At 56.3% G+C, this 23,955-nt stretch overlaps 1 protein-coding gene across 1 annotated transcript in view; it reads left to right on the forward strand.

The window, feature by feature from the left end:
* Window positions 1-672: 672 nt before the first annotated feature.
* TRPC3 (transient receptor potential cation channel subfamily C member 3) overlaps window positions 673-23,955 on the forward strand; it is a gene marked incomplete at both ends in the record, with an annotated part of 34,796 nt that continues 11,513 nt past the window's right edge. Inside the window, 4 exons of the mRNA XM_084245617.1 lie at window positions 673-890; window positions 16,712-17,486; window positions 20,731-20,925; window positions 22,032-22,196. Coding sequence (XP_084101743.1) covers window positions 673-890; window positions 16,712-17,486; window positions 20,731-20,925; window positions 22,032-22,196 — 1,353 coding nt within the window. The remainder of the gene's footprint in view (window positions 891-16,711; window positions 17,487-20,730; window positions 20,926-22,031; window positions 22,197-23,955) is intronic.

Here is a 23,955-nt window from a genome sequence, read left to right on the forward strand (position 1 = left end):
CCCGCACGTGCAGCTTGTTACCCACGCGCGACTCCCAGGTTCATTTGCTTTTCACTAATTAACTTCTCGTCTTCTGTTTAAGTCTTGGAGCGCTGCTCCCGAGGAGCACGGCGCACGCGGACAGTCGGCTGCGAGGCGCCCCTGCCCGGCAGCCTGCCTGGGGCTCGGGGCTCGGGGCTCGGGGTTCGGGCTCGGCCCGGCGGGGGCAGCTGCCCGGCGGCCTGCAGCGCGGCTTCCCGGCTGTCCTTAGGGCTGCGGCGAGGGGCAAATCCCGGGACCCCTCGAGTCCGCGTCTCCAGGCCCCTCCCAGGACGGCTGCCCTTGACTGGAAAGTGCTGCTTCTGGTGAATCGCGGGCCCCGGGTCTGCGGAGGCCCCTCCGGGCAGCCGCGCGCCCTGCGCGCCCCGCGCCCCGCTCCAGACGGAGGGCGCGGGACGGCGGTGGGGCGGGGCGGCCTGGGGAGCGGCGCGGCTCCCTCCCTCCCGGGCCCGCCCCCGCGCCCGCGCCCGCGCCCGGCGGACGCCCCCACCCGCCCGCGGTCAGCGCGGCCGTCCCGGCGCGGGCGCGCGGGCTGTGGAGCCGGAGCCGAGCCGCGCGAGCCGCCGCCCGGGAAGGGCCGCGGGGGAGCCGGGCGCTGCCGGGCCAGCACCCCACCCGGCCGGGCCCGGCGCGATGTCCACCAAGGGCAGGAGGGGCGCGGAGCGGGCGGGGGTGACCTTCCCGGCGCCGGAGGAGGAGCCGCGGGGCGCGGACGAGGACGGGGGCGCGGAGGCGCGGCGCGGCCGGCGGGGCTGGAGGGGCGTCAACGGGGGTCTGGAGCCGCGCCCGGCGCCCCCGCAGCGGCCCGCGCCCGCCCCGGGCCCGCCGCCCCGCGCCCCGGAGCCCGGCCTGTGAGTAGCCGCGCGGCGCGGGGTGGGCACGGGCGGCCGCGGGGGGCGCGCCCCGCGGTGCGGTCCGGCGCGGAGGGGCTGGGGGCGCCGCCCGCCGCGGGGTCCGGCCCCCCGGGCCCCCCGCCCCCCCACCCGGCGCGGGACGCGCCTCCCCGCGGGCGGGCGCCGGGCGCTGCTCCCCGGCCCAGGACGCGCCGGCCCAGGCGCGGGTCCCCTCGGAAGACGGACCCGGCGCCGCGGCTGGGGCGGGCCGAGGAGGGCGGCGCCCGGGCCCGGCCACGCGCGAGCCCAGGGCCCGGCTCGGGCTCGGCGCCCCCTGCGCGCCCGGCGCCCTCGACGCTGCGGGCCGGCGGGGCGGGCGCGGGACGGGCGGGCGCGGGGCGCGGGGCGCGGGGCGGGCGCGGGACGGGCGGGCGCGGGGCGCGGGACGGGCGGGCGCGGGGCGCGGGGCGCGGGACGGGCGGGCGCGGGGCGCGGGACGGGCGGGCGCGGGGCGCGGGGCGAGGCGCCGCTGCCGGGGCCCTTCGCGGCTGGGGCCGGAGCCGCGCGCCCCGCGGGGGGGACCCGGGGGCGCGGGAGCAGGACCAGCAACTTTCCGTCCGCCGGCTCCCGGCGCGCGGGCGCGGGGGGAGGCCGCTCCGAGGGGCGCCGGGGCGGGGTGCAGGCGTCCCGGGCCGGGCCGGACCCCGCGCCCCCGCCCCGCCGGCCCTGGCCCCGGCCCCGCCCCGGCGGGGTCGCTGCGGGCGCGGGCCGGTCCCGCGCGGGTCTGGCGCTGCGGCCGGAGAGGAGCCGGCGGGGCGCGACGAGGCGCTTCCCCTCGGGCTTCAGCCGCCGGCGCGCCTCCCTCCCTGGGGCTTTGACACGTTGTCCATTTCTGCTCTTCCAGATGCTTTTTATAACCCAGCTCCGTGCCTTGATTCTTGCGTTTTTTTCTATTACCTTAAACCCAATTAACTGGGACACCAGAGCACTCCTGTGGCAGAAAGTAGGGCGGGCGGGGGCTCCTCCTGCCTTTGAAGTCTGGGGCGGGCGCCAGAGCCTGGGGCAGACCCCACTGCGCCCTGCGGCGGCGGCCGGGCCTTCCCTCGGCGGCTGACTGCGCCTTCCCTGCTTGTTTGCGAGGCCCGGCCGGCCGGCTGGAGTAGGGCTCTGGGAGGCGCCAGGGGCGGGAGGGGCGGCGGGGCGCCGGGTGGGGCGCTGGGTGGGCCGGTGGGCAGCAGAGCCTGGGTCCTCACTGCCTGGTGGACTCGGCCACTGTCCAGCAGCTCAGAGGGAGCAGCTCCCCCCTGGGTGGAGCCGGGGCTCTGGGCAGGTGGGTCCCAGCCGGGTCCCTCTCAGCAGCCGTGGAGAAAGGCCGGGGTGCTGAGGCTGGAGTCCCGGGCAGCAGGCAGGCTCCTCAGGTGGCCCCGTTGCTGGGGACCCTGCTCCGGTTCCTAGGATTCCGTTTGGGACTAGACTGACGCGGAAGGAAGAGCGTCATCTGCTGTCTCCATGATGAGACTGTCCTTTCACAAAACTCTCAGCGCTGATGCAAACCAAGATGTTCTTTGTGCCAGTTGTGGGGCTGCCTCGTTCTTGGGGCTTCTGGTTGTTACATCTGATGAGCTCCAAGGGCCCGTGAAGGTGGTTCTCGGGCATCTCCATCTGGAGACATTTCTTTTTTTTTTTTTTTTTTTTTTTTATTTTATTTTTTTTTTTTTTAATAGAGGCATGTTCCATTTATTTATTTGTCTGCTTGTTTGTTTGTTTTGTTTATATATGCACTGGGTACAGTCAGAAGCGCGGGAGGGTGAGAGAATTCACCAGAGCCAGAGTGGGGAGCAGAGCAGGCAGAAGGACCGAAGTACACTGCTGAGGGGAGCAGCGGGCGGCAGGAGAGGTCTGCACGCCATGTGGGACCCTCCTCCGGTGGCCGGGGAGCAGCTGGGGATCGAACCGGCGCCGCAGGGGCCGCGGGCAGCCTCGCAACCCAGCGCTCAACCGCTGCGCCACCGGGGAGGCCCTGGAGACATTTCTTAAGCACCTTCCTGTGCACACTGCGAGCGCCTCGGCGAGTCGGCCATCTTCCTGCACTCGGGATCTAAAATCTCATGAGGACTTGGACATAAACTGGACGTGGCAGTCACGCTGTAAATTAGAGAAATGGAAACCACAAACCACCTGGCGCTGGAGCTACCGCGGGCCGAGCGCAACGTGGAGACAGACCACGAACGGTTGCAGAGGCACCAACCTAATGGGCCTGGAAATACAGACAGAAAGAGGCAGGGGCAGAGTGGGTGACTGGCGCCCCACCCCACCAGGCCTGCCACTCCCTTCCGGGTACACACATCTGGGTGGCACCAGGGGTGCTTTGCTGGGTGTGCTGTTTGGGAGCGTCCTGCTGGAGGGCCGCGTGTGCAGGAGGAGGCAGCAGGGAGCAGAGTTTGCTTCAGGGCGGTGTGGGGTGGATCAGAGCCGCGGGGTGGATCAGAGCCGCGGGGTGGATCAGAGCCGCGGGGGGGAAGGCCTTGTCCCACAGCGCAGGGTGTAGGCAGCAGGCCGAGCCTCGCCCACCGGCCGGAGTGGAGTAGAGAGGCTGGAAGAGAGAAGACAGGAACATCTGGGGTTTGGCAGCTAATTGCCAAGGAGGGTTTTAAAGAGAAAGTCGGGCCAGAGATGACTTGGTCATTTTGAGGTGGTTGGAAAGAATCCGACAAGAGGAGGCTCTGGCCTTTCAGATGATTCTGATGGGGCGTCCAGCAGGAGATGGGAAGGCGGTTTCAGCTGGGGAGAGCCCCACAGTCAGCTGACTGGCGGACGGCAAGTGGGGAGTGCGCCTGTTACCCAAAGAAGGAGCCTGGAGCCTGCGGGCTGCTCCCCGGGAGAGCGGCTCTGTTTAGAGAGCAGGCGGAGGGAGCCGGCAGGGAGGGCCGGTGCTGGAGCAGGCGCCCAGCAAGTCTTCCCTGAGCAGGGGCGCTGGCCGCAGCCAGTCAGTCAGCAGGGACACCTGGGCCTCCTCCTGGGGGGGGCGCCCGGCTCCCGCAGCCGCTTATCCTTAGCAGAGACACGTCCAGGAAAGAGAGTTCCATTTAGTTTTTCTTCCAAGGAAACGTGGCCCAAATGAATGAGGACGAAGCGTGGTTGCTGCCTGGGCCGCAGGCAACCACGCCGTCCCTCAGGCTGGCTGGGACCCCACCGTGGGTGCACGTCTCCTGAGGGGGAGTTGGCAGGTGAGGAAATGGTGATGTGCAGTCACTCTCTAAGTCACTCGATAAACCCAGGCCGGAGCGTCTGACCTGCTGCTGCCCTGCGGCCTCCAGGGCCCTCTGGACCCGTGGCCTGTCCACGCCAGGCCACCTCTGCCCTCACCTCCCTGCCCCAGCCTCCTCCCTGCTCTCCACCAGGTCAGCCTGGCGCAGGTCCTGCTCGCTTTTCCATCTGGCCAGTCTGGCCCGTGGTGCCCCCAGGCCCTCCCATTATAGGCCCTCCCACCCCTGGCCTCTCTGCCCGTCCTGCAGGAGCAAGGCTGTCCCGAGCTGCCCCACCTGGTCGCTCTGCGCTGAGAGGACAGACTTCAGCTGTGGGACCAAGCCAGGGGCCGCCCGACTGGCTTCTTCTCCGTGGCACCTCATCACATGTGGCCCTTAAGCATGTGGCTTTAATCCGAAAATCAAAAGATAAAGCCTCAGTGGAAGAAGGTTCTCTACCCACGGGCGCGAAAGGCGAAGCGAGACCTCCGTTGGGCCACGCCAGGAACAGGCTGGTGGCGTTGCTGGGCAGCCGTCCTGCTCCAGGCCAGGTCCGGAACAGCAGGGACACCAGAAGTCAGCAGTCGGAAGCTTTCTATTATTAGCTGCCCCGGGGAGCGGCTTCCCTGTGCGGCGCTGACCGTCATTTTCGTGGGGTTCATTATGTTTGCAAACTGTCGGAGCAGCACCCAGCACCCACCACCCAGGACACCCCCGCGCCCCGCCAACCCCTTGCTCTTGGGACCTCCCGTGCCCCACCCCTGCCGCCTCATGGAAGCTCTTCCGGAAGGCACCCTCCTGGATTTCTTTTGCATGTGGCTTAAAATGTCCGTCCTTCCCTTCAGAAGCTTCTGGAAGGTGTCAGGAAGGGCCCTGCCCTCAGTGTGCCCTGTGACCAGACCCCCGTGACCCGCCCCCACCACCTTGCCTCAGTGAGTGCGCCATCGCAGGGCGAGGAGGGGGTGCCAGGAGGGGATGTGAGGCCCCAAGCTGCTGGGCAGCTGCATGGTGGTGTCCCCGGGTGGGGGCTGTGATAGGCCGCAGGAGAAGGTCAGAACTGCGGCAGGTCCACCGGGAGGCCCAGGTAACCCGCAGTCGCCCCATCTGCGTGGCTGGCCCCAGGTGTGGGTGTTTCGGGGGAGAGCTGGTCTGGGGAGGAGGTGCTTGGGCCCGTTTGAGTGACCTGAGGGCGAAGTTGTGCTTGTGATGCCGGGTCCTGTGGGAGGGACCTCTGATGAGTGGACACCAGCCAAAGCCGGCTCCCTGGGGGTCCCCCAGCGGGGCCCCCCACTGCACAAACAGGATTAAAACGAACCCCGGCGGGAAGCAGCTTCCAGGCAGCGTGAGCCTCACTGTGGCGGGAAGACGCGGTGGCGAGGCAGAGGCCGTGGCGGTCACGCCTCCTTTCTGGAGCAAACCCCCGGCGTGGAGTCGGTGGTTGCGGGCGTGGCCCTCCGCCTCCGGGCGCTGGGCGAGGCGGCAGCTCTCAGGGCGGCGCGGCGGACCCAGGCGAGCGAGGGCAGCCCGGAGAGCAGGCGGTGGGCTCAGCACGGGCAGCGCCCCTGGGCCGCGGGCCGTTCAGGCACGTTCCAGGCCCGCCAGCTGCTGCGGGGCTCCTCCGGCGGGGCCAGGGGACGCCCCAAGAGCCCCGAGCAGGCGCCCTCACCCCGACCGACCGACCGTGGAGAAAGGCCGCGGGTCTGGGCCCGGCCCAGAACGCCCTCGAGCGCGGGCGGCGCTTGTCTGGTGAAGGGCGCCTGGGCCCAGGGTGAGGCCCTCGGCCCGTGGCCTGTCCCCGCGCCCCATCTTGAGCGCCGGGCGGGCCGCCAGGCTGTCCCACGGGGGGCGCCGGCAGCGAGGGAGGGAGGGGGTCCCCACGAGGCCCACCTGCCCCGTCACCCCGCGGAGCCCCAGCTCCAGCTCCCGCCGCGCGGGGGGCCACAGCGCTGGCAGCCGGACCCCGCGCCCAGCACCCCGAGGGGCTGGCCCAGGCCACGGGAGCCGCGCAGCTCCGCGGGTCCTTCCAGCCCCGGCCCGCAGGGGTGGGGAGCCCAGCGCGGACCCCTCCTCCGCCGGGCGCACAACCAGCGCCCCGCGGGTCAGGGGACACGCTTCCCGGGCGGGCGGCAGGGCCGGGGTCAGTGCCGGGGGCCGGGGCCGCGGGGTGGATCTGACCCGGGCGCCTCCAGCGCCGGAAGACCCGCGGGTGCCGGGGTGTCGGCCTTGCCAGGGCGTCAGCCTCCTGGGGGGTCGGAATCGCGGCAGGGGGTCGGCCTCCCGGGGTGTCGGTCTCCGGGGTGTCAGCCTCGCCTGAGCTCAGGCGCGCGCTCCACGTCCCGAAGAGGAAACACCAAGGAAGAACCTCAAAATGCTAAAAAATTCAAAGAAAATGCATGAAAGAATTATTTCTTGATATTGTCAAATGGCTCTTTTGGGAGAAAAGGTTTTCCTAAGTGGTTTTCTGTGCAGGTTGTGACCGTTGGCTGAAAAGCCCTTCCCGAGAGGTGACTGTCCTCGGTGCGCGGAGCCCCCGGCTGGGATTGCAGAGACCTGGGCCCCGCCCCGGTGTCCCCCGCCCCGCCCGCCCCACCCCTGCCGTCAGAGAACATGGACACCCGCCGCTGACACTGGCCTCCCCTGGCGCCCAGAGAGCTGCAGGCCACGGGAAGCGCCCGCGTGGGCCTTAGAGAAACGCCGGGTGGGCGGCTCCGCCGCTGCAGGGGCAGCACAGTTGAGCCATGGCCGCGCCCTCGGGCTCCCCGAAGCCGTCGTCTCGCAGCTCGGTCTGGAAGCCGGGGCCTCGTCTGTGCAGCTCGGGGCGCCGTCTCTTTCCGGTCTTGTCCCCCTAGAAATCGTCGTCGTGCCAGCGCACACCCTCGCAGTGGCGGCTAGTGGGCGCCACGAAGGGATAAAAAGCAAAGCAGTTCAAAACATAAATCTTAATAAAACACTCAAAATACTTGAAAGTATTCGGGATATGCAGGGGGAGTCGCCGGCAAGCAGCGCTCAGCGGCCCCCCTGCGCGGCCCCCGCACGGCCCCCCTCTCCAGAGCTGATGCCCGGCACAGTGACAGCGCGCCTTGCTCCTGGACTTTGCTGCAAGAATATGTGTGAGCACAAATGATGTGTGTGCATAAGTGCCGCGGACCAGCACAGCGATGGACGATGAGGCCGTCTCAGGGTTGAGAGACTGCGCAGGGTGGTCAGGGATTCGATGAATAAATGACACACAGACACACTTCAAGAGAGTGAAAATCTGAGTGCGTCTTTATTAAGCTAGTGGTCAGTATATATATGTTTTTCTAAAAGCATAGGAACAGTGAACATCAAAGAGATCAGTTTGCTCATAGGCTTAGCTTAATTGACAGGGCAGTGATTTATGTCCGAAGTTACATCTGGACCTAGCCTCATTCCTAATTGGACAGGCTATAAATTCTTTCTACTGTTTTATATAATTATTTTCTAGTTGCACTAACTATCATTTTTACTCATAATTAATTGTCATGGGTGAATTTATTTTATAATGCAGTTAATATCAAAGGTACTAAAGTTAAGCACATAATAGAAAGATTATTAAACTAACAATTCTATTATAACACAGTGTTTAGTAATGTTTCATTTGCATTAGCCTAATTATTAAATTATGTATGTTTTTTTAATTAGCAATCAATGACCAGAAAAAGGAAAGATTTTAGAAAGACAGTTGTAGCAGAATAAAGTTTGTGGGCCTTGAGAAAGCGAGATAAGGTTCCAGGTGGTCAGCATTTCTTTTAATCATCTTTGTGGCAGCTTCTGGTGGTCATTATTTATTGGCAGGCATTCGGCTTCTCTGCATCTTAGGGAGTTTGCTGTTCTCCCCCTGCGCGCATGGTTCCTTGCCCACGCCGGACCTCAGGGACCATGGCAACAGCCATTAGCCCTGAGGGTCACTGCAGGGGGGGGTGCAGCAGGTCCCCCTTTCTTTTTAGAACGAAGTTGGTAAGAATACATGTCACACTGGATGCGGTAGATGGACCTGTGAAGTGAACGGACACAGAAGGGAATAAACAAACAGAGAAGCAGGACAAGTAGGGAAAGAACAAGGAAGGAGAGAACAAGATGATACCAGTGAGTAGGAGTTAAAGATTGGAGAGTGGAAGCCAGAGAATGGGCAAAGGAAGAGACTGAAGTATCTAGGTGAGATTTACTGACAGCAGAGGTTTCAGACTGAAGAGATGCAAGGTCATGAGAGAGGTCATTGTCATGCCAGATGCCCAATAGGTGATGTTTAGTAAGATTGCAATGTAGAGAGGAATTATAACGCAAAGGTGTAACACAAATGAAACGAAACTGAACGTGGCAGCGAGTGGATAATTGCTGCTTAAGCAGCTGAACTTCATCTCCAATGGCAATAACAATTTCTTTCAGGGCATTTATCTTTCTTTCTAACTTGTAGTCAATGTCCCGCTGCACAGAGAGTGCCATGGTCACATTTTTGGTAAGGTCATTTACAAAAGAAGCTGTCTTAGCTTCCTGAATTAAAGCAACAGAGGAAGTAGCTAAGGAGGTAACCAGGGAAATTAGAGCAGCAATTCCTAGAATAAGGGTGGCAATAAAACATTTAGGACGGAGAAGAACATGTACTTCATCTAAAACTTGCATGGCAGTATTATCATACCAAGGCATATCATGTAAATCAACAGGTAACATAAAATAGGGGGGTCTTTTAAGTAAGACTACAACAGGATACAAACGAACAAGAGAGGGGATAATACAATTAGTAACAATGCAGCCAGAACAATGAATGGAGTAAGAAGTCCCACGCAATTGAATGCGTGTAGCTGAGGCGTTCCCCAGAAGTATAACGAAGGGGTATCCAACGTAGGCACGCACTGGGATCTTATCGGTGTCCTGTCCAGGTTGTTTGAAGTGTACATCATTAATGGCAGTGAAAAGACGAAAAAGTTTAGGCTTTATGACAGAGCTTTCTGTTCAGGGAACCGGGTTATTCAGTCCTGTCAATGGAGGCAAGCTTTCTCATCATTTTCAGAGATTTCTGGAACCCTACGAACAAAGCAGCAGTTTCTCCACATTTTAGTTTAGCTCTATGTCAACTTCCTGGAAGAATTGTACTCAAAGCCACACAAAAGGTTAGCTCTGCTAGAAAAAGAAAAAAAAAATATATATCTATAACATTGTTGTAGAGTCTGGTCAGTCAAAACAAGAAAACTTTGTTGAATCAAGGAAAAATGTAAAAAAACATTTTCAATGTTATGCCAAACAAAACAGTAAAAATCAGGTGTATTTCCAACAGTCTATACAGTCCTTTGTAGAAAGATTTTTACTCTCAAAAGTTTATCATTTTGAATCAATTGAGGCCTTTTGTGTGTGTGTGTGTGTGTGTGTGTGTGTGTGTGTAGAAACAAGTCCTGCAGACATTAAACCATTGAAGTATATAATATTGCAAGGCAACAATAATCATTGACAATTTACATACATATCAGGTATTGAAAGATTTTGTTTAAGAAAACCAATGTTAACATTTTTGTACATATTAGAGTTTTTCCATTTTCCCAAGTAACAGTGCTTTCCTTGTAGTGTAACTTTACCAGGTAAACCAGATAGGATAAATTTATCTAATGTCCTTCCCAGGAGGAAAGGGAGAAAGTTTGTGGAGTGTCTCTAAAGCTTTGCTGAGGTTCCACAAAATTTCCTTTAATTGATTAAATGACAGGCTACCAAATTTTACTTTAATTAAATGTTTGGGAAGCTGTGTCATAAATACTAGAAAACAGCAAAAACAACCATATTTAATCTCTATAAAAATTCTAGCCCTAAGTGATAATATTGACAATTAAATCATAACCTTTAATTGTCATCTCAAAAACCTTAGTTCTTTAGACACTAAAAGACATTATGTACCCAACATTATTAACCTAGACAAGGGCCAAGATTATACCCAATGCTAGTGTATAAGTACATGTTTTGAAACAACCCATTAGATTATAACTCAGTTACTATTAACCAAAAATTATTTCAGCTAATGTGTTCCCAAAACACTAAAATAATATAAATCATTTGAGTATACAAAATTTGTTTTCCTAAAATTCCTTTTTCAGATGTTCAACACTTTACTTAGCTTTGTTACTTTTAATTCCTTTAGACCTTTTAATATTTGTTTTAACACTTATCACTTTACTTTTAAGACCATTAAAATATCTATTTTTAATACATGTTTTTTTTTTTTAAACACACATTTCACATTACATTGATTTAGGATTGTCACATCTTTCATTAGCAGTAAGGCATTATAATATAATACTGTCATCTCTTTGAACTAGATGACTTAAATGTGAACACACAAGGTAATATGACATTAGAATTTTTAGCTTTTACAAATAGGTGCAAAAAGTAAACCTGAAAGTTTAGTTGTAGTTTTAGTTTCTGTTATGACTGGAATTCCATTTTGCATGGCTGTTAATAACATAACGGCACATACCTAGGTTTTTACAGGCTGGCTAATAAAGAAGCAATTAGGCAAATCAATAAAAACAAAAAAAATCAGAGCACCATATAGATACTATGTACATTTTTCACATACATGTGACTCAGTAGGAAAGACAAAAGTACCTTTTATACCAGAAATTTCTTTTGAAATAAACACATTTAAACAAAGTATTAATACTTAACATAACTGTAAGGCATATATGCTTTGAATTATATTATAAAATTTAAACTAGTTTTTGTTTATTAAAAAATTGTTTGATCAAGATGTCAAGATTTGTTTTGTGATAATTTATAAAGGCGCCATCTATAATTAGTCCTCCGGAGGTAAAAAACAAAACAAACACAAAGAAAGACAAACAGAAACAGAGATCTCTTGATATACATTTAAAATTTTGGCCATGTGCATATATTTTGAAACATAGTTATTTTATCAATATGTGTGAAGATACTGAGGTTTTTAATGAGTTAACAGCTAAAATCTGTACACAGAATAAGTGTCTAATCTTAATTATTACCAAAGACCTTGGGCTCGAGACCACAGCAGTCATGGCAGTTTTTACTAACTTTTTTGATAAGAAAATATTTTTGGAGTTTACATTTTTAAGAAATGATTTTTTGGCTTTAGGTTGTTAACACATTTATGTCACTGGGAACGGCCATATATTAAAACATAAAAGAACACTAATTTTGATAACAGAAGAGGTAAATTTTTACAGTCTGCCTGTAAAATTTGAGGTTTAGAATTTAGCTCAAAAATGTTTGTATTATTACTTTATGTTTTACCAGGTTAGTTTGTTTTAACAAGAAACTTAATGTTTTACAGGTCCCATAAGTAAAATTAAAAGCTTTTATTCAACCAATAAGCATTCTGTATAGCTTGTTAGCAGGTCAAAAGTAACTCAGCAGTTTTTGCCTAAGACAATGTAGATTTTAAAATCAGAGAAACACAGGGAAATGGAACTTTCTGGTAGAATGAACCAAAATAGTTATTTAAGGTGGATAATAGAAAAGTTCAGTCCTCCACAGCAGGAAGGTAGTAGAGACCTGTCAGTGATCCCAACACTGGAGAAAAAGTCCAGGCAGCTGCTTGTTGAGATCAAGGGCAGCCCCCACCAGCCCACTGCAGTGGGTTTATACTATTTTAATAAAAACTTTTTATTCATATTATAGTCATATAGTCTCATACACTCATATTTAACCATTTTTTATCACTTTAACAATTGTGAATGAACTTTGAATTTATAAATGCCTTATTTATCTATTTATTTATTTTTAAAGAAACAAATGGCAAAACTCCACCAGGGGGAACCTAGCCTCCTCCCCAAATAATTAACAGGAAAAGATTGGAGCATTTTTTTGTTTGTTTGTTTGTTTGTTTTATTTAAGATTATGACACATTATTTCTTATTTGTTTTTGAGTTTTTATTTTTATTTCAACAATTTTAGCCAAGTTTGAGCTGGAAATTTGGGCTGGATTTTGGAATGGTCTCATAATTGGGAGCCGATGCCTCTGCAAAGAGGTCAGTATTGGCTCTAGAATTAACTTTTGGCTTTTGAAAAACAGTTTCACTATCCCAATAATCCTGATCACTTTTTCTAATACTGCAGGCTATTTTTTCTTTTACCTTTTGTTTTGCATGTTTCATTTTTGCCTCCAGCCAGGCAAAAACGACCTATTTGTTCAGGCAATTGTTTTATTAATATGGGGCTGTCAGCTGAGTCCTCTTTGATGTTATTTAGGGATACAGACAGCCATAAGTTTTTGAGTTTTTTATTTATTTTCTCTAATTCAGACCCTTGATCTAGTGCCACGGGGGAAGCATTTAAGGGAACTTTCATGAACAAGATTTTTATGTGATGCAGTTGTAGGTTTAGTAACGACTGGGAAAAGAGTGGTGGCTGGGCGGGAGAGCAGAAATTCCTTTAGAGAAACGCTGTATAGAAGGTTGATCAGGATGATATATTGCCGAAATTCCAGAGGAGGAACCGTCAGTAAAAACAACGGCAGCTCCATGCAGAGGCTGTGAGGAAATAATTCTTGGAAAAGTAAAAGCAGTTTCCGTCGCAAATTTTAAAATAGGGTGCTGTGGCAGGTGGAATTTGACCTGACCAGGAAAATTGAGCAAGGCTATGCCCCAGTCATCGTCATTTTGAAGCAGAAATTCAAACTGTGTTTTAGTATATGGGACAGTAATAGTGGCAGGAAGCCTGGCAAACAATTCTTTAGAACATGTCAGCCCTTTCATTATGAGAAATGCACACATAGATGTATAAGATGTGACCATTTTTGTTTGATTGTGTGCCAAATAAGTAATTCCCATGGTGATGAATAATCAATTTGAGAAACTCTAGCTTCAGAAAGTTTTTGTTCAACCAAATGCAGTTTTGAAATGGCCTCGGGCGTCAAGGACCGAGGTGATTTAGGGTTAGGATCTCCTTGTAAAATCTGGAAAAGAGGGTGTAAATCACCTGTAGTAATTTTAAGATAAGGACGAATCCAATTAATGTTTCCAAGCAATTTCTGAAAATCATTTAATGTGGAAAGTTTATCAAGGCGGATTTGAAGATTTTGAGTCATGATGAAATCATCATGAATGGTTTTTCCCAGATAGTTAAGTGGTCTCTCACACTGAATTTTGTCAGGAGCAATGACAAGACCAAAGGAGGTTAGGTCAGTAATTAAACATTGTAAAAGCGTTTCCACACCTTCCTTAGAGGAGTGGCTCAGGAGAATGTCATCCATGTAATGAATGATATATGCATCAGGAAATTTATGTCTGGTAGCTTGTAAAGCCTGATCAACAAATTTTTGACATAAGGTAGGAGAATTTTTCATGCCTTGAGGCAGGACTTTCCATTGAAAGCGTTGCCAGGATTGGTGAAAATTTGCAGAGGGAACACTGAAGGCAAACCGAGGAGAATCATCAGGGTGAAGTTTAATAGTGAAAAAACAGTCCTGCAGATCAATAATTACAATATGATTTTGTTTTGGAACAGCTACAGGGGAGGGGAGGCCTGGTTGAAGGGCTCCCATGTCATGCATAGTGTCATTAATTGAGCGGAGGTCCTGAAGTAGCCTCCATTTTTCTGACTTCTTTTTAATTACAAAGACAGGAGTATTCCACGGACTGTTAGAGGGCTCTAAATGCCCTTTTTGTAATTGGTCAGAGACAATGTCATGTATAACCTGGATTTTGTCAGATGTAAGGGGCCATTGAGGTATCCAGACAGGATCATTGTTTTTCCAAGCAATTTTATCAGCAAATAAATTTTCCGCAATGGCCCCTAAGAAAAAGCCTGTTCATCAATTAAATCAGGAGCGGTGAGAGTTAACCCCATAGATTCCATCACATCACGCCCCCATAACGAAAAGGGTGAGGAAGGAATCACATATGGCTGAAAGAAACCAGAATGCTCATTCATTTGCCAATGTAAAAGCTGAGAGCTTTGAGCTACATTGTCTGCCATGCCTAAACCAATTAAAGTAGATGAGGAATTAGTAATGGGCCATGAAGGGCATAGAATTCTTGTACTTCTTTTCCTACTTTTTTCCAGGTTTCTAGTGATAAACTGTCTTCTTCTGGAAACCATGGGCATACCCATATTATAAATTCATAAAGTTGCAACAAAGCTTTTTTATTTACTTTAATACCACGTGTTTCAATCATATTTTTCAGTATAGAAAGGAAAAGATCTCTGTTTTTGGTCTGTTGTTGACCCATGACCTCGTGGTGCTTTGTTCACTCACACAAGATCTTTATTTCAACTGTGCTGTCCGGCCCGTGTCCCTCGCGGGAACTTGCGGAGGCGTCTTAGCTAAGGTCTGTCCGTATAAACCCCGGACCAGGCTGCTCCAAGGAGCAGATGACCGTTATGCCTTATGACGTCCTCCACGGGAACCGCGGGTGCAGCCCACTCAGACTCCGTAGCCCTAAGGCCGTGGAGCCGTATTCATGCACTCCCACACACACTCAGCACCACGAGTATGTTTTCAAGTTTAGAAAAACTTCTCACTGTCTCAAACTGATCACCCTTTATCAGCGAGCTCCGGACGCCCCAGTGAGGATTCTATCCCTGACTGTCTAAAAAAGAAGGGTATTTTAGGAGAAATTCACTCACACACTCACACAAGAAGGAGATAGCTTACCCAACGCAACCTCTTCGTTACTTACCTCTCCTTTGGGTGAAAACAATGAAATGAAGGTCGGGCCCCACGTTTGGGCGCCACCTGCCGCGGACCAGCACAGCGATGGACGATGAGGCCGTCTCAGGGTTGAGAGACTGCGCAGGGTGGTCAGGGATTCGATGAATAAATGACACACAGACACACTTCAAGAGAGTGAAAATCTGAGTGCGTCTTTATTAAGCTAGTGGTCAGTATATATATGTTTTTCTAAAAGCATAGGAACAGTGAACATCAAAGAGATCAGTTTGCTCATAGGCTTAGCTTAATTGACAGGGCAGTGATTTATGTCCGAAGTTACATCTGGACCTAGCCTCATTCCTAATTGGACAGGCTATAAATTCTTTCTACTGTTTTATATAATTATTTTCTAGTTGCACTAACTATCATTTTTACTCATAATTAATTGTCATGGGTGAATTTATTTTATAATGCAGTTAATATCAAAGGTACTAAAGTTAAGCACATAATAGAAAGATTATTAAACTAACAATTCTATTATAACACAGTGTTTAGTAATGTTTCATTTGCATTAGCCTAATTATTAAATTATGTATGTTTTTTTAATTAGCAATCAATGACCAGAAAAAGGAAAGATTTTAGAAAGACAGTTGTAGCAGAATAAAGTTTGTGGGCCTTGAGAAAGCGAGATAAGGTTCCAGGTGGTCAGCATTTCTTTTAATCATCTTTGTGGCAGCTTCTGGTGGTCATTATTTATTGGCAGGCATTCGGCTTCTCTGCATCTTAGGGAGTTTGCTGTTCTCCCCCTGCGCGCATGGTTCCTTGCCCACGCCGGACCTCAGGGACCATGGCAACAGCCATTAGCCCTGAGGGTCACTGCAGGGGGGGGTGCAGCACATAAGTGTGCGCACGTGTGTGTACATAATGCACCTTTGACCTTTGGAAGCAGATCAGCTGACACCTGTCAGCTGGAAGGGGGCGGCCAGGCCGTCTGCCCTCGGGCAGCTCAGCAAGCTCCCCTGGGCCTCTCGGCCGTGACCTGGCGGCTCCTGGTCTCCATCTGGGGACCCCTCGCCTGGAGCCTGGGCCTCGCAGCTGAGGAGAAAGTGGGGCTGCTCGCCTCGGGGGTCTCCGGGGTGCTCGCCGGGCCCACTGCCCCGGGAACCCCGCCGTCAGTGCCGGAGGCGCCTGCAGCGCGCAGGGAGAGGAGCGTTTCCCGGAGCTCGCACGAGCTTGTCACTCTGAGTGGCTTTGAACGGAGCGCGGCGCGGCCTTTCCCTGCCGCCTTCGTGCCGCGCGTGGCACCAGCGAACACCGGACACTGACAAAGGACGTGACTGAGGGTTTCGCCCGGGAGACGTCAGGGCGGCACAGTGCGGGGCTTGCGAGGCTGACAGGTCCGGCGTGGACACTGTCTCCTGGGCGCCTCTGGACTCGCGAGGGAACCGGGAGCTGAGCGCGTTTCCACGCGCGGGCGGAGGCCGGGGCGGGGCTGCGGGGCCTCGGGCGCCCTGACCGTCGAGCCCGCGCCGCGCCGCGAGCTTTCGGGGGAGGCGGCACCGCCTGGCGCTGCGGAGGTCACGGCTCCCGAGGCCGCTCCCCGCGGTCCCCCCCACCCCGCGCGGCCCGGCCGTCCCCGGCGGAGGCTCCGTGAGGTTGGGTGCAGGCGGGGGGCGGGGCGCGGGGGTGCAGAGACACCCTGAAAGGCAGAGGTGAGGCCTGGAGGACGGCGCGTGGCCCCACGCTGGCCTCACCCGGTCAGGGGTTTCACTGGGTTGAAACGCGCGGTGACGGGGACGGTTCTGGCCCCGTCCTGGGGGATCCCGTCCTTGGCCTGCGGAGCCGGCGCCCCGCCCAGCGCCCCGCCGCCCGGCCTTGCCCCGGGGCCGGGTCTCCAGCTCCGCGGGGCGCGTCCGGGCTCGGGCCAGGGCCCGCGGCCACCCACCGCCCTCCTCTCCCCGCAGGTCCATGGAGGGCAGCCCGGGCCCGCGGGGGCGCGCGGCGGGGGCGCGCGAGAAGGGCCGGCGGCAGGCGGTGCGCGGCCCGGCCTTCATGTTCACGGCGCGCGGCTGCAGCCTGACGGCCGAGGAGGAGCGCTTCCTCGACGCCGCCGAGTACGGCAACATCCCGGTGGTGCGCAAGATGCTGGAGGAGTCGCGCTCGCTGAACGTCAACTGCGTGGACTACATGGGCCAGAACGCGCTGCAGCTGGCCGTGGGCAACGAGCACCTGGAGGTCACCGAGCTGCTGCTCAAGCGGGAGAACCTGGCGCGCATCGGCGACGCGCTGCTGCTGGCCATCAGCAAGGGCTACGTGCGCATCGTGGAGGCCATCCTCAACCACCCCGGCTTCGCGGCCAGCGGGCGCCTGACGCTGAGCCCCTGCGAGCAGGAGCTGCAGGACGACGACTTCTACGCCTACGACGAGGACGGCACGCGCTTCTCGCCCGACATCACGCCCATCATCCTGGCCGCGCACTGCCAGAAGTACGAGGTGGTGCACATGCTGCTGCTCAAGGGCGCGCGCATCGAGCGGCCGCACGACTACTTCTGCCGCTGCGCCGACTGCGGCGACCGGCAGCGCCTCGACTCCTTCAGCCACTCGCGCTCCAGGATCAACGCCTACAAGGGCCTGGCCAGCCCGGCCTACCTGTCGCTGTCCAGCGAGGACCCCGTGCTCACCGCCCTGGAGCTCAGCAACGAGCTGGCCAAGCTGGCCAACATCGAGAAGGAGTTCAAGGTAGGCCCTGCGCGGCGGCCGCGTGCCCACGGCAGGCCCGGCGCCCACGGCAGGCCCGGCGCCCACGGCAGGCCCGGCGCCCCGGCGTGGGTTTGGCCACGGGAGCCAGGAGGGTGGTGGGCAGCCCCCGGCCCCGGGTGCCGTGCGGGGCTGCTGCAGGGACCCCATGCCACCCGGCGCCCACTCTGGTGACCACTAGCAGATGTGGCAGCGCTTTGGTTAGGGGTGCTGTGGTGTGAGCTTGAGGGCCTCCCCCGCGCCTCCCGAGGGCACCCCGCCTTGGCTGTGAAGGGCTGTGTGTTGGGCACACGTTTCTCGCCCATCACGTGGACATCAAAGGCCGCATGGCGGATTTCTAAAGCCGCGGGGCTGATGTGACAAGTGGCTCCTCCCAAGCCCATACCCGGGAGCTCAGCGTGAGGGGGCAGGCGGCCCCCTGAGGGGCTTGTTCTGATGCCCGCTTTTCAGACATCATCTCTGGTGAGACGGTATTTCCATGAATACACAATACACCCCCTGTGCCTGGCGTGCGACCCCTCGGTCTGGGCAGGCTTTGGGGCCCCCTGGGTCAGGCTCCCTGTGGCTCTGGTCTCCCCTCCGGCTCCCCCAAGGCCAGCCCCACAGCCCCTCTTGATGCCGGGCTGGTCTCGGCTCAGCGCCGTGGGGTCAGAGCAACGAGCGAGCATTCAGATGCTGCCAGCGGCGAGCCCAGGCCAGGGGCTGCCACGAGAAGCGGTGGAACATTCCGTGGCTTTGCCCCCTCCGCACACCCAGTTCCGTGGAGAGTCCACGGCCAGCATCTTGTCCGGGCAGAAACACAGACTTAGTATAACTGTATTTGTTCTGCCGTAAAAATTGTATTTCTTGAATTTTTTTTTTTGGAAAATGTGAGTGCGTGTAAAGAACAAAGTGGACGTTACTTTCTCCCTCACCCTCTGCAGAGGTGCGTTGTGTGGTGTCCGGAAAGGCTTCTTTCCTTGAGCCCAATGTGAAATATTAAAGGGCAGAGAGAGGCAGAGCGATCGCGGGAAACAGCTGCAAACGTCACTTCTTTACTTGGACATGATAATGGAAGAATTAATTCTGAGCAGGTTCACTTGCCGCTATTTTAAATGTCATTCAAACCTTGACTCGGCGTTTTACTTGTCCTCCATCGAGGTCTCTAAAGGAGACTCTAGACAGAGGGACATCCCCAGGGCCGAGTCAGCCGTTTGCTGCCAGTGGTGATGTTTGCGGCTGAGCCCAGAGGGTGGCCAGCAAGGCCAGCAGGTCCTCTCCATGGTCCCCCTCGGGCTGAAGGTCATGACCCTGGGCTGAAGACCCAGCGCAGGCTCGGGGAAGGTCTGCGGCACGGCTAGGTGCAGCCCCTCGATGCCCATTGGACCTGCCAGTGCTCTGGGCCCGTCTGAGAAACAGCCTCAGGTCATGGCCTCATCCACACGCGAGCATATGGGGCAGTGGTGCTGCGCGGTGATGCGGCACCGGCCGGGGTTCTTGCTCGGGAAGCCTGTGAGGCCAGGCAGGGAACACACAGCAGTCGGCAGAGCTGAAGGAGCAGACGCTGGTCAGCGCACAGCCCAGATGGCAGTGAAGGGTGGGGCAGGGCAGCCTGTCAGGCCGGGCAGCGGTGAAGGGTGCGGGCAGCCTGTGGTGCAGCGAGGGCCGCGCCGCCCGCCAGAGCTGCCACCTCAGCACAGTGCTTCCTCCCGGCTGCGCTCCCTCCAGCTGCGAGGGCTGAGAGTGGTAAAAGCAGCACGTTAGCCTGTCTGGGCTGGTTTTCCGTCCTGCTCCCTGCCTGGCTTTCTGTGGCTGTGGAAAGGCCAGTGGCCAGATGCCTTTAGGATGGGACAGTCAGTCTTTAAAGTCAGGGTTGTCCAGGGTTGCTGGTAAGTGGCTGCTGAGGCTGAGGGTGGAGACCAGCCTCCCCTATCTGCTCTGGAGAAATGCCCCCCCCCCGCCCCCGCCACCAGCTTACAGAACAGGTTGCGCTGAGAACCTTGAGGCCGTTTCACCGGAGCTTCACGTGGAATCAGACACGGCTTGGATGGTCTTTCTGGGTGTTGTGATGAAGCTCTCCGGGGTCTCCCAGGAACGGAGGGCAGATGGATGTGTGGTCGGCATTCTGCGTGGAAACCGAAGACTGAAGCTTTTGTTCATTCTGTCTGCTGGCGCGGGGCAGGGCTAACTAGTGGCTCTTGCCTGGACGCCTGTCTCTGAAATGGACTCGGCCCTGCTTGGGGTAGTCTTAAATCTCTCCTCTTATTTTGGCTGGTTCTGGGATTTTGCCCATCATGTAAATTATTTATGGGGAAAGCTGAGATTACTCGTGTCCTTTTTTGTGTGTGATTTTGAAAGTCCGGAAGTCCCGCTGCCCCGAGTGTCACTGACCGTATCCACGCAGCGTCTGGGGACACGCTGCAGTGAGGAATCCGTGTGCTTCCAGCACCGAATTAGAGTGTCACCTGGTTAACTTGCTTAGGGGGCTAGGATTCGGCAAGAGTCCTCGAGCGGAGCTGGGGTTTCTGGAAGCGAGACCCCAGGAGGCTCTCGTGGGCAGGACTGCAGCCCCAGCTGGGTGGGGCCTGCGACTGGCTGACTGCCCCCTGCAGGCTCTGTGCTAGTGAAGGGAGATGCAGATTATTCTCAGCAGGGTGTTACCTCCAATGACCTGAAGCTCTTCTCTCAAGCATGATGTCCTGCACCCCTGAGGGTTCAGTGACTCTGACCAGAGTCGCTCTGGGCGGGAGAGTCCCTGCGGGCACTGTCCACTTTCCCTGCAAACAGCCGTTCTCAAACTCAACTCAAGCAGCAGCCCTGCTGGGGTGCCCCACCCGGCCCGAGCTGGGGTCCAGCCATGCCTTTCTGGCACGGCAGGTGCTGGATCTGGCTAGGGCAGCAGTGAGTCCAGCAAGGCCAGGTGCATGCCCTGGACCGGTGGTGTCCACCTGTCCTTGACCCCCCAGCTCAAATTGCCACCTTAAAAGAATTACCATTTGAGGAAAATTTTCCTCATGGAAAGTATTGCTTTGACTCAGGAGAACTATTACTTGTTGGTGCAAAGAGGCGCAGCCTTCCGGTCCTTTCAGGGCAGCCCTCCCTCTGTCCACATCTGTGGCACAATTCCCAGAGCCCCGTGGGGCGGGCCATGGGGGTGCGAGGCGTCTGCGTAGCCCGGCAAGCCTGCCCTAGTTACGCAGCCTTGAACCGAAGCAGACTCCCTGTGGGAAACTCCTTCTGTTCTCAGAACGACTACCGGAAGCTCTCCATGCAGTGCAAGGACTTTGTGGTGGGCGTGCTGGACCTATGCCGGGACTCGGAGGAGGTGGACGCCATTCTCAACGGGGACCTGGAGGCAGCAGAGCCCACCCCTCCGGAGCTGCACAGGCGCAAGGCCTCGCTGAGCCGCGTCAAGCTGGCCATCAAGTACGAGGTGAAGAAGGTGGGTGCCCCCTCCCCGAGACATGCTGGGTGTGCAGACGGGCATCGCGCGCGCCGGACCCCGGGCATCACTAGAACAACGGGCGAAGCCGTTAGTGAGAGGTTTCCTTTCGTGGGAAGGAGAAGCGAGGGGAAGCTGGGGCCACAGGCCCAGCCCCCGGCCCCTCCTCTCCCCTCCGTGGGCCGAGGCTCGGCTGAGTCTTAAATCTCAGATCTGTGACACGAAAGTGGGGCAAGTGTCCCTTGCCTGGGGCTGTGGTGGGATGGCGATGCATTAGGTTGCGGAAAAGAACGTTGTAAGTTGTTTACTCGTCGTAATCGTTACTAGAAACGCATCCACTTTTGTACATAGACTCTCAAGTGACCCTTGAAACAAGCCTGCGTTGGTGTCCATGTCCCCGGCGACATGGGGTGAAGGGTGAGAGTTCGGGTTTACAAAGAAACTGGGGCCCCTAAGCCAGCGGAGTTTAAGTCTCAGGTTACAGAGCAGATCACGCGGCTGCCGGAGGTGGAAACAGCTGCCTCTCGCTGTCCCCGTGGAGACGCCCCTGCAGACATGCACGTGCGGGGACTCGCTGCTCGCAGGCCCGCGATGACGGTCGCTGTGACGGGTCTCAGCTGCCACAGAGCAGTGACGGGCGGCGGAACGGCCCTGTCTCGCGGGCCAGCTGGTCTGCTCGCTGGCCTCCCCCGCAGCTTGGCCTGGACGAGGAGGGCGGCCCCGCAGCCCACTGCCAGGCTCTATCCTGGCTTCCCCGGGGCTGGCGGCCGGGTCTGGACAGGGCCAGGACCGCTGCTCTCCCGTGGCCCAAGGTTTGCGAGGGGGAAGAAGCAGCAGTAACACGGCGGTGCAAAGAGGCGCAGCCTTCCGGTCCTTTCAGGGCGGCCCTCCCTCTGTCCACATCTGCAGGCACCATCCCCAGAACCCCGTGGGGCAGGCCGTGGGGGCGCCAGGCATCTGCGTAACCCAGCGAGCCGGCTGCTGGACAGGGGCTGCTTATCAGCTCCGTCTGGAAGCTCGTCCTGGTGGTGGCGACCCCAGGAGTCGGGTCCTTAGTCATCAGGCCGACACGGGCTGCCCAGCACCCACTCTCTCTCTGCCCGCAGTTCGTGGCTCACCCCAACTGCCAGCAGCAGCTCCTGACCATCTGGTACGAGAACCTCTCGGGCCTGCGGGAGCAGACGGTGGCCGTCAAGTGTCTGGTGGTGCTGGTGGTGGCCCTGGGCCTCCCGTTCCTGGCCATAGGCTACTGGATCGCGCCCTGCAGCCGGGTAAGCATCTTGGCACCCTCCCCCCGCCCCGCCCCAGGGGGGCTTTTAGCCACTTCACCCTGAATGCTCCTTGACTCAGGAACAGGAACCCTGCCTTTTGATGACTACATCGATTCAAGTGAGGGGTGAGGAGGGGTGAGGAGGGCCTCGGGGCTGTGGAGCTCATGTGACACTGGCTTCTTAGGATAACACCTCGGGAGGCAGGAGGCGGCTGCCCCGCAAAGAAGTCTTGATGGCTGAGTAGATGCAGCCGCAGGTGCAGGAGAGGCCCAGGACGGGAGGGGCTGGCGAGACCCCAGAGGGCGGCAGGGGATTTCTTCCAGCTTAAGGGCTATTGCTGGTCCATCCGCTCTCTCTACCCAGGGGCTGCTGGCCTGCACTCCCGGCCACTTCTGGGTTCCAGCTCTGACTTTGCTGGGATCACGGGCAGTTTTGGGGACATGAGGCTGGGCCCTTACAGATGACCCTGAAATTCGCCATCCTGGCTCGGCTCCCCAGGGCCCTGCCACGTGGGGCCCACTCAGGCCGGCCGCAGGCACCTCTGGGCTTGAGGCAGAGAGTCGTCACTTCGATCAGTTTTGGTGACTGACCCCGTTCCTTTGTGACGCGTCATGGAAAGCACCTGAGGATTCCCCAAAGGCCAGCGCTGCAGACCAGAGCCGTGAGGGGCACCGGGGCAGGATCCATCTGCCCAGGACGTCCCTCCCGGGAGCCAGCCAGAGGGCAGCCTGGCCAGTTTCCCTTTGGGCGGCATGACCCACCAGGCCAGGCAAGGGGCGAGCATCTGGAGGAGCCCTGCGCTGGCGACTCGTGGGTGGGGAAGGGTGGGTGAGGCCTGGCAGCCATAGGGCAGCCCAGTTGCAGGCAGACGTGGCCATTTTGCTATGTCCCACAGGGGAGGGACGCGCACCATGACAGCCCAGCAGTGCACGGTCTCGGCCACTGCTAGGGGCCTGGCCTGTGGGGCAGAGGGCTTGTCGGGGGCAGCTCCCCCCAGAGCTGCCCAGAGACCGCTGAGCCCCAGAGCAGCCTGCGGGGCCTGGACGCCCCTGCACAGGGCCTTGTTTGCTATTTCTAGGCCACGGGCCCCGAAGAGCGCCCTGTCAGGGGGGACTTTAAAGACTTACCTTGAAATAGTATAGGCTGAGCTTTGGAAGTGGTCTTTACTAGTACATGATTTTCTAAAGTCAGGGGCGACTTCAAATTAGTTCGTGCTGCAGAAGCATGATGGCATTCTCATTATAAAGTGACAGCCACAAATTTCAGTCTACTCCTGAACCCTAAAATTCTTGCTGTTCTTTCCCCTGCTGGGGTGGCAGCGTTGGGAGCGACATGGCCGGGAGGAAAGACAATTCAAAGCCCAAGTAAAGAGACCTTGAGGGGCTCACACTTGTGGCGATACAGCACCCCCCAGCCTCAGTTATTGGGGGTCAGGTTCCGGGGAGGTGGGTGAGGCCGTGGAGGGATGTGAGGAGGGTGTGCATGGTGGGATGAGGATGGGGGTGCATACATGTGTGGCACAGGCTCAGGGGAGTGCGTAGGGCTGTTGCCTGGGGGGCGCCCTTGCTGCTGCTGATCAAACACCCCGTCTCTAGTCTCTGTTTACACGTGATGTCCTGCCAGGGTGGTCTCGCTGGTCACGCTAACTTGGCCACGATGTCTGCCTGCTGTTTTCAGCAGATGTCCTCATACCAGACTTTCGTCCTGGTGAAAGGCCCCTGCTGCCCCTACATTTAGCTTGACCAGCAGAAACTTTGGG

The sequence above is a fragment of the Talpa europaea genome (genome assembly GCF_964194135.1).
Source record: "Talpa europaea genome assembly, chromosome: 10".
In the NCBI taxonomy this organism is placed as follows: Eukaryota; Metazoa; Chordata; class Mammalia; order Eulipotyphla; family Talpidae; genus Talpa; species Talpa europaea.